The 9,491-nt window shown below is 46.5% G+C and overlaps 3 protein-coding genes across 3 annotated transcripts; 2 read left to right on the top strand and 1 right to left on the bottom strand.

Annotated features, from left to right (window-relative positions):
- Positions 1–477: 477 nt before the first annotated feature.
- Positions 478–1,307, top strand: F5Y00DRAFT_273183 (uncharacterized protein; the record flags this gene model as incomplete). Its single annotated transcript, XM_048013127.1, has 2 exons — positions 478–1,039; positions 1,136–1,307. The coding sequence occupies exons 1-2, from the start codon at positions 489–491 to the stop codon at positions 1,305–1,307; spliced, it is 723 nt and encodes a 240-aa protein (XP_047868545.1). The 5' UTR covers positions 478–488.
- Positions 1,308–3,228: 1,921 nt separating this feature from the next.
- On the top strand, positions 3,229–5,518 carry F5Y00DRAFT_227154 (uncharacterized protein). Its single transcript, XM_048006436.1, has one exon. It carries the CDS (start codon positions 3,929–3,931, stop codon positions 5,108–5,110), a length of 1,182 nt encoding a protein of 393 aa, XP_047868544.1. The 5' UTR covers positions 3,229–3,928; the 3' UTR covers positions 5,111–5,518.
- Positions 5,519–7,668: 2,150 nt separating this feature from the next.
- F5Y00DRAFT_258463 (uncharacterized protein) lies at positions 7,669–8,397 on the bottom strand (the record flags this gene model as incomplete). The annotated part of the gene is made up of 1 exon (XM_048010711.1): positions 7,669–8,397. One exon carries the CDS (start codon positions 8,395–8,397, stop codon positions 7,669–7,671), a length of 729 nt encoding a protein of 242 aa, XP_047868543.1.
- Positions 8,398–9,491: the final 1,094 nt, after the last annotated feature.

Raw genomic sequence — 9,491 nt, 5'->3', positions numbered from 1 at the left:
CGCGCTTCAACTCCCTGTAATTATACTTTGTATTGTTAATGGCATAAGGGGTATGAATCTGTAGCAATCAAATATTCTTCTCGCGAACCAGAGCTTGTAGGTTTTCAAAATATGTATGTACAACTAATAAAGCTGTCCCACGTCCCAGACCTTCATCATAGTAGATGTATACAGGTGCGTAAGCCAAGTTGTGTCCTTGCAACAGCATGAGTCTTTATCAACTTAATCACGAGTTTTGCTCTCCCAGGATTATCATAAAAATCACGCTAATTGATCTGTCCACTCCCTCGTGAGTTGGATATAAACCAGCTGGCAAAATATTTTCCTTGCCTTCCCACTTAGTAACGCCTTTCAGAACTTGACCATCTTCCTATATCTTCCCAAATGCCATTCTACCAACTTGACTTATTTCAACCACGTTCCAATACCCCCTACTTAAGCACGGTTGACTTTTAATCTATCCTAACATCGGCCCTCCTCTATCATTCATGCAATCTTTGACGTCTACGACCTTCAAGATGAGTCAATCAACCTTTTCGTGCATCGACAACGTGGTGTTGTGCGACGCCTGCCTTGACTCCCACCCTCCCAGCTTCATATATGAGGCATCTTGTTCCCACATCTACTGCGTGGAATGCTTACGATGCATGTACATTTCGTATTTTAATGGCAAAGAATTCGCCCCGCGCTGCTGCAACACAATTATCGCCTTCGTATCGCAGATGGCCTCCGTAATTGGCGAAGATCTCTCTATAGAGCTTATTGCAAAACGCGCAGAAACAAATAACCCTCACAGTTCTGGCCATATCAACAACAATGCTGCCGTCGCTATCTCCGAGAATCACAATACCTTCGGCAGTTCCGTTCCCACCTATGAAGCTGGGTTGCCCTTTTGCAACAAGTGTATGAAGGATGGCAACGAGTCAAAATCCTCCCTGGATGATAGCCTACAAGAGCCAGCTAAGAAACAAGGCCGAAAGAGCTTCTGCAAATGCAATACAATTCTAGAAGACTACGATAGCGACGACTGCACTGTAACGTAAGCTTACATTCCCATCTTAACTCCCTTTGTGCCATTCCATATTACTAGGTTAGCAAATAACTAATATTCCTGCTTTTGAAGTTGTTACTGCAGAGCACGACCCTGCCATAATTGCGGAGAACCGGTAGATGATTGCGACTATGACTATTACACAGACCCTGAGATTGAAATTGCCGAGCTCCCCATTCGCGAAACGATTTATATAGCTCCGTGGCGTAGAGACGGCTCGACAGAAGATGTGTCGACCGAGGAAACAACAGATTAGGTGCTCAAGGGAAGCGGAACGAGAATAGTGCCGGGGCGAAAATAGCTGGTTAAGGGGTCTGGCCTTACAAAATCTTCTGCATAAGCTAGCCACTCTGAACACTTCGGATTCTATCTAGGACAATATCAGCTGAACACCACTATACACTATATCGTCTCCCATACTCATCCAAGAGTAACCAAATAGTATCCGCCTTTTGTGGCATTTAACTGCTTGAGTTATATGATAGAGGTTTATATGTAGATCTTTGAACCTTACTCCGTATTCTGGGATATTTAGTATATGTTCAGGTTAGGTTTGTAGGCAACGGGGCAAATTGTAATTTCGCAACTTGTTTGTTCCAACATCTTCGGCAGTAGTTGATCTTTGATACTCGACATAACACAACTAGCGTCTGTAATATATTCTCAGCTGTTTGTGTTATTTCGGTTCCTGTTACCTTGAATTGGTCTCGGGCATGCTTTAGAAAGCGGCAGTGTTTGGTGTACTTTGATCGGTGCCTTTTACTCTTGTAGATGTATTTTGGCGGAGAGAATTAGGGACATAGTAGGATAGGACGTAGGAAGGATAGAAGCCTCGGAGTGTAGAGGGGAAAATATTAGCTGATGCTTGAGTTATGTTATCGCCAGTAAACAAACAATATTTCGAAATACAGAATATCAACACTTACCCACCACAGCATTAGTTTCGTGGTTTAGGAATAATTACGTACCTATGTACATGAGGCTCTTTCGAAGCTTACCTAAGGTTGTTGTTTACTAACAACGTCACTTGTATGTACGCGGTTATGGGGGAAGGGTCACCCAACGCGTCTCGATTAATAACTAGGGCAGTTTGTTTCAAGAACGAGTCTGTCACTTGGTGTTTCTTATCGCAATTGCCACAGCGATTCTTAGGATGCTCCCCAAAAAAATGTATTGCCCCATAATTATCATCTGAGGTTGAAGTTTTCTATCTGTGGTACCTAGTAACAGTCTGTGCATGACCAGGTGTGCTTGCCTCTTTAAGTCATTGTTGGAAAGTAAGTGACTGTATCAGACTGTGAGTGTCAGTCTGTAAATGTCTGTAGATAACTGTAGGTAACTGTAGGTGACTGTAGGTGAGTGGAATGACAGCTGCTAATTGTGATTGCTACTGATTCACCGAAAAAGGGGGGGCTAACAAATGGCCCCATTCACAGGTTCGTCGCCCTCCGGAGGAAGGAACAAACTGATAAGACTAGCAAATTACGTCTGTGCATGACTGTAGAGCTTTCTTTAGCGGTCCGTCGTATAGCAACCGAAGCGCTAGAGGAAGTGACGGACGGTCTTTCCACTTGAATTTAGGTCTGTACCTATGTTTCGTACCTGTTTCGTACCTATGTTTCCCAACTTCCCTAACTTCCAATGGCGATAAACAGCCTCTCTAAAATAATTATAAAAGAATAGAGCCCCCGGCCAATCCTAACCAATCACCTTCAACCTTTCCTTTCTTCACACAACTCTTCTTCTGCTATCACTACAGCCAGAACAAGAATAACATAACACCTTACCCTCTAGTCACCCTTTACACTTTACCCTTCACCCATTACTACACACTTTGACCGATACGACCTTCACCAGTCGCGGGTCATACTGTTATTCCAACAGGATTAATCCAAAGGATCAATCCTACCTCTAGTAAGTCTCTTCCACCTACTCAATACTACTTTCCTACCTCCTACCACAACTTTCCTTAGTCAAGTCGCGTCTTGAATTGTTTGTTACATACATCAGATGGTCTCTAACCTTTAACCTTGAATAGGATACTCGTTGTCACGAGACTACCTTGTCTTACTTCAATTGAGTCTACATTGCGTAGCATCAGAGTCTGTTAGGTATGATATCTTCATCCAAACTATTGTTCAACAGTGACTAGGCTTGAGTGACAATGAAGACTCATGATACAATATTACAATATTTTCGCGACCAGTTGCTGACTCTTTCTGTCTAGGGCCTACCTACTAGTCTACATAAATTCATGTAAAGTCTTGCCCTTTCCCCCCTACACATCCACCATTACACATCTAACATTACATCATAACTTCCAGCATCCCTCTTTAATTCGCCATTACCCTTTACCTATCTTCAGAGACGACGTTGAAAAGCCCCAACGACAAGATGAGTCAAGACAGCTTTACCTGGCAGGGACAGAGGTTAGTTATAGTACCTCAATAACATCCTTGATAGACACAAGAGCTAACATAATATAGCAACCCTGATTTCAATCCCCGTGTTCCTACTCCGGGACCCAACGACATGTATGCCCAGTACGGCGGCGTTTCCGACCACTTGTCAATTGGCCAGACAAGCGGCATGGCATACAACAATGTCAGCAGCACGTCTGCTATGACAACTCCTGGAGGAATGGCTTCGGGAATGGCGTCGGCGAGTCCTATGTCGTCAATGGGCCTTATGACATCCGTGCCCCATCTGCCCCCTACCCCTCAGCCATCAATGTCGCCTATCTCACCTCTCTCCCCGGCCATGTTCGGGTCAATGGCCGCTGCCCCTATGGGCCAGGGCTACCAAGGCTGGGCAGGCAACATGAACTTGGCCTTAGCCTATGGCTCTCATGTGACCAGTAAGTAACAATGAAGAGTAATGAAATGTATAAATTTGCTAATTCTTTTCAAAGACCAGAACACCCCTGGTATGCCACTGGGCCCCCAAAGCCAAGGTATGCCCCACCAATATCACATTGGTCAGGCCCCAATGTCTGCTCTGGCGCCCACTCCCGGATCTGGCCCAATGCCCGCGGCCAGCCGTCCCCTAAATTCAAGACCGCCTACGGTTGAGCGCCGACCAGGCTTGGCCAACTCTTCCTCCGGAAGTGGCGCCGATTCTGCTGCGTCCGGTCCGGAGCGGGACTCTGCTCACAGAGTCACGAAGAGACAGGGAAGGAAGAAGCAGACACGGGCCAACAAAGACGGAGAGGGCGACCTGTCAATTTCGGATTCTTCCAACCTGCAATGGAGACCTGGTATGAGGCAGATAAAGATCCTTGACTCATGGTCCGAGGAAAGAAAGGAGGCGACACGCATCAGGAACGAGTTGATCTCGAGATGCAAGGCCGATCATATCAGAGACCAGAACAGAGTCTCGGCTCGTAAGAGCCGCCAGAAGAAGGAGGATGCGCTGCAAACTGCTAGAAGTAATGTGCAGAAGCTCCAAGAGCAAAATGCGGCGCTAGCCCAGCAGGTCCAGGAACTTGCCACGAGAGTCAACATCCAGCAGGATGAAATCGACAGCCGCGGCCAAACGATCGCCATGTTTGCCAGCGAAAATGCGGCTCTCCAGGAGAGAATCAACCTTCTGGAGATGCAAATCTTGGAGGGCGGCCAGGGCACACAGGGGTTCCCGGCAGAACAGATACCTGGACAGAACCTCGCTCAGGTTCTACCTCCATACTCTGGCCAAGTACAGAGTCAACTCCAAGGCTCCATGTTCATGCAGGACTCTGCACAGAACTTTACGCAGCGCCGCTCTAACACACCCATCCAAGCCCAGGGTGAGGCCGCCTCGGAACAGGCTCAGGCTACTCCGTCTTCCCAGAGAGGCCTTGAGATTCAAGAAGCCCCTCGAGGCGGAGAGCTAGATCAAGGCCAAGAGGGAGAGGGAGCTGACACCAATCCAGCAACCTCCGACCTGTCCCCGGTGAACACTTCTCAGTGCCAAGCCAGGCCAGGGGGCCAGGTCAATGGCGAGATAGCCGATGCTGGAGACATGCCTATATTTGATTTCCAGGTACTTGATGATTTCTTGGATGATGCTGGCCAGGCATAAAAACTTCCCGGTCCCGCCACTGCCGGTGATTTGACAGGTTTCTTTTCGGATATTTCGGGGAGTTGGCGCTATTCTAGTTATTCTTTCTTGTATCATTGTTATTTTCTTTTGTTCAGGAGTTGGTGGTTCAGGGTTAACGGCTTATGATATGATACCCATTGATGAATGGATGAGCCTATGACGGGAGTTCATGAGGCGCCTAAGGGATAGGGGGGATGCGAGGGGAACAATGCCCTGGTTACTACTATTATTTCTTGTTTCTGTTCATTAGGTTGAGATTGGTACCGTTATTAACAAGAGTATTTCCTGTCATGATCGATAATGAGGAACTGTGATGGTGTGCGTCCCAGTACATAGTGGCTATGTTCAACAGCGTCCTTCTGTTGTTGTCTTAGACTAATATGCCAGTCAATCGGAAGATGACGTGCTTGATGTCGTGGTGTTAGTTAGCCTGTTGATAGTTAGCCTGTTGGAAAATATTCTGTCATGTGATATAGAACCATACCTAGATAATCGAGATCCCCTGTTCATGTCAGTAAAGACAAGACATTTTCTCGTACGATGTTCGTGCCACGGAGTAATCCAGATCCCACTCTCTTTCTTTTTGGACTTTTCTGAGACGAAGTCCTTTAAGAAACGCTGGAAGAAATGCCTTAGATATGGAAGGTAAGTTCTGAAATAGGTCTGCGAAAATGGAATTGGTGGTGGTGTCCAAAGGTTGAATAGGCAGATTTGAAAAGCCATGAACAGTAGAAATATGTAGGAAAGAATCTTGTAGATTAGAAGGACGAAGGCATGAATAAATACCTCCTCCAAGGACGTGCAAAAATAGCCTGACGAATCTACAGAAACATTCATTGGGAATAGCATCCAATGAGTGGGTGATATTGGATGATGTGTATTGCTAATGATCTGGAATTTGAAGATAAAAGAAGTGCTAAATGTGCATCATGATATTGGTTATATATATATATCCTATTATAAGTGTACAAGTCAGATAGTATGAATAGTTACATGTCGTCTTTATCCATGACTTTTGCGAAAACGGTGGGTTATATGTACTTTACTTACTTACGTAGATCAACACTATGATAGATTTGATAATGGAATGGCCACGTCTATTGGCGGATAGTTGCAGACATGTGTGTATGATTGTGTTAAACAAGCCAGATGACTACCTACCTAGACGGGTAGACTGCTGAACGTTACCCCTATTTCACGCTTATGTAATCAGCCTATGTATCATCCCCTTATTTAGGTATTATTGGTAAACGCCAGTGCAATCAGGCTGACTGACCATTGCATAAATTCAACAAACACATGCAATGAACAATCAATCACGATTTAGCCTTGCTACGTACGTTATGTACCTAACCTAGGTACCTAAGGTATGTAGTCACCCTTTATACCGTTGTCATCCCATCACGCATTTCAAGAACTAAAGCATGACTAGTAAGTAAGTAAGTAAGTAATGCAAGAGGTTCACTGGAAATGCAATTTCATGACCTGTGTAGATGCCTTAGGTAGACGAAGGGTGCTTGTAGAGCCCATCGACCATGAGGGTTTTCGGGATACCTGTTGCTGGGATGTCTAGTCTACCCAGGGATCTTGAATTCGAATCGGGTACCGATGCATTACCCCTGAAAATGATCTATTACAAGATACGAGATACAAAATACCAAATACAGATTTGACACTTTTCCAACAAGTCTCCGCAATTGGCGGCTACAACATCTGTGCCAATTGCGATCCTCCTGTTGCGTGCCGTCGGAAATTTCCACGGCAGCGCGGGGGCCTTTATTGATTTTTCTTTGTACAACGCAGCAGCTTGCCTCTTGTACAACTCAAAATGCCCAGCCCGACCGGCCGACCAAGGTGGGAATAGGGAATAGGGAATATGGCGGTGAACGACTTGCTGGAGACTTGATATGTAGTATACCTAGGTGGGCAAGTGGGAATTTTTACCTTGTATCGCGAGGTGGACCTAGAGGGGGTGGGAACAGCTTCGTTGGTCCGCAAGGGACTAATATACTATCTTGCTAGGCACCACGTAAGTGTATCAAAGCTCGAGGTATTATTTGAATAGTTAATATTTCATATTAACGTGGAACATTGAAGACTGTAAACTCTAAGTCTCAGTCCTAATTGTATGGGGTAGTACCACTACCGCCTAACATTAAACAGTCCGGGCAGTACTGCTGCTCCGGCATGTACATTATAAAGTATTAGTATAGGAAATAGCCTGGCCGGCAGTCGGTATGTCCCCGTAAATGTGTACAGGCGAACTCAAAACGTACTTTCAAACTCCAAGTTCCCCACCTCTCTCTCTCTCTCTCTCTCTCTCTCTCTCTCTCTCTGAGGCTCCAAGTTCCAAGTAGTTATATAAAAAATTCCCAGACTTAAATCATGACTTCTTCCGTACGGATTCGTACTCGTAGTCTCGTGACAATCTTAAAACGTTAAATCCAAACTCCAGTCCATATCTCATGATGGGGTAAATAAAACATGTGTCGTAATATATATTATAATACAGGCTAGATCCACAGGGGGTGTTGCGTTCAGCCGTCGCGGATGTATTTCCGGTGACGATGATCTTCGATGACGATCTCGTGATCTGGACTCCGTCGTCGCGGGGGCTCATACCGCCTGGGAGCTTCTATGTAACGGAACGAGTCTTGCTGGGGCTGCTCGTACTCGACGTGGTGTACGTGATAAGGCACGGGTACGCGGACGGGCACCATGCGTTCCCGTTCGATGTAGACCTCGCGCTCTCGACCATGTCTGCTGTGGCCGCTGGTGCTGCTGCGCGACGACGACTTGGAGCTTCGCGACGAGCTCTTGGAGCTCCTCGAAGACCTGGACCTGCCGGATCTGCTGGACTGGTCTGGGTCTACGTCTACCGCGATGACCTCAATCCCGACGTCCGGTGACGGTTCACGTACAGGCTCGGGCTCGGGCTCGGGCTGAGGATAGTAGTGTACAGATGCGGGTGGAGGAGAGTAGTGTACAGATGCGGGCGGAGGAGAGTAGTGTACAGATGCGGGCGGAGGAGGTGGCGGCGGTAGAGGTTCGACGACTACCGGTGGTGGCGGCGTATACCTGGGCTCTGGGAGCGCTGGGGCGGGTGATGGACAGTGCACAAACTCGGGTTCGGGCTCAGGGGGAGGGACGATTGTGGTAACGCGGGTGCGAACGGTCTTGCTACCGTTGGTGGGAGGTTCTAAGTAAAGAACCTTCTTATATTTGTGATAACGCTTTTCGCGGGGAGCTGCGTAGTAGGTAGCCATGATGTTAGACTTATTGATGTATACGATAATTGACAATTGATGATTGATAGTATACTATTGGGTAGGATAGAGACAAGTGGTATGTAGAGGATTATCCTCGCAACCAAATGAATAAATAAACAGGAGGTTTATGTTGAATTGGTATTTGTAGAGAGTGTGGAGGAAAAGCTAACCTGTTGAAGTGTAGAACCACATGATGGGGATTCGGATCTAGATATGGAGAGCGACGACAGGGGGTACAACCGGAATCGCGATGCCGCTTACGTCACGAACCCACGAACGCTGGGGAACGTCAAGGGTAGTTCTACGGTTATCTAAACCGGATTTTCGATCGTTCGGGAGGCCGCTACTTCTATCGATAAGGGCCGATAAGGCAATGGCTGCAGGGCCCAGAACGTTCAGAACTCTAATACGACAGGAAGGTCCCGCGTAATTGGGTCTTTCGGCTATGAGGCACCTACACTTATGCAGTGGGCAGTGTGGGGGCAGTGAACTAGGTAAGTGGCTCGGCTGCTCTGCTGCTGGCTGTGCTGAAAAAGAAAAGCTTGGAAAACGGTAATTCCGTAGGGTTTTTAGGTAGGTACGACTTGTATGTAGGTAGGTACAACGGTACGACGATATTTTGTATAGCGCCGTATGTATATGCGATTTGTGCGACGAGTTTCCCTTTTTTACCACAATTAGGTAGTTAAACAATATGTATGTAAACCACAAATAAACAAAATTAAGAATAAGTTTTAGAAGTTTATCCCTAGATAGTGTATAGGTTCGCCTAAACTTATCAACCTCTAAATCGTAGAGAAGACGTGAAACTAAAACAAACGAAACCGGGACGGGAACGGGAAATGGCTGAAAGTTAAATATTCGAGAAAAAAAGGAACCAAAAAAAGACGAAAAAGACTTTCTCGGCGCGCGGTTGTGTCAGTTAGCGTCGGTAGCGTCAGTAGCACACTAACACGAGCCCAACGCTCCATCCCGTGGCGACAGCATGACCTTGGCTTGCTTAGGCTCCGAAACCTTTGCCACAATCTTGTATTCCCAGAACTTGTGAGACCACGGTCAGGTAGGGGTCAGGATGTATGTAAAATCTCATC

Source organism: Daldinia vernicosa (assembly GCF_022497035.1).
Source record: "Daldinia vernicosa strain CBS 139.73 unplaced genomic scaffold F5Y00scaffold_6, whole genome shotgun sequence".
Taxonomy (NCBI): Eukaryota; Fungi; Ascomycota; class Sordariomycetes; order Xylariales; family Hypoxylaceae; genus Daldinia; species Daldinia vernicosa.
This window is presented reverse-complemented; position numbering and strand designations above follow the sequence as displayed.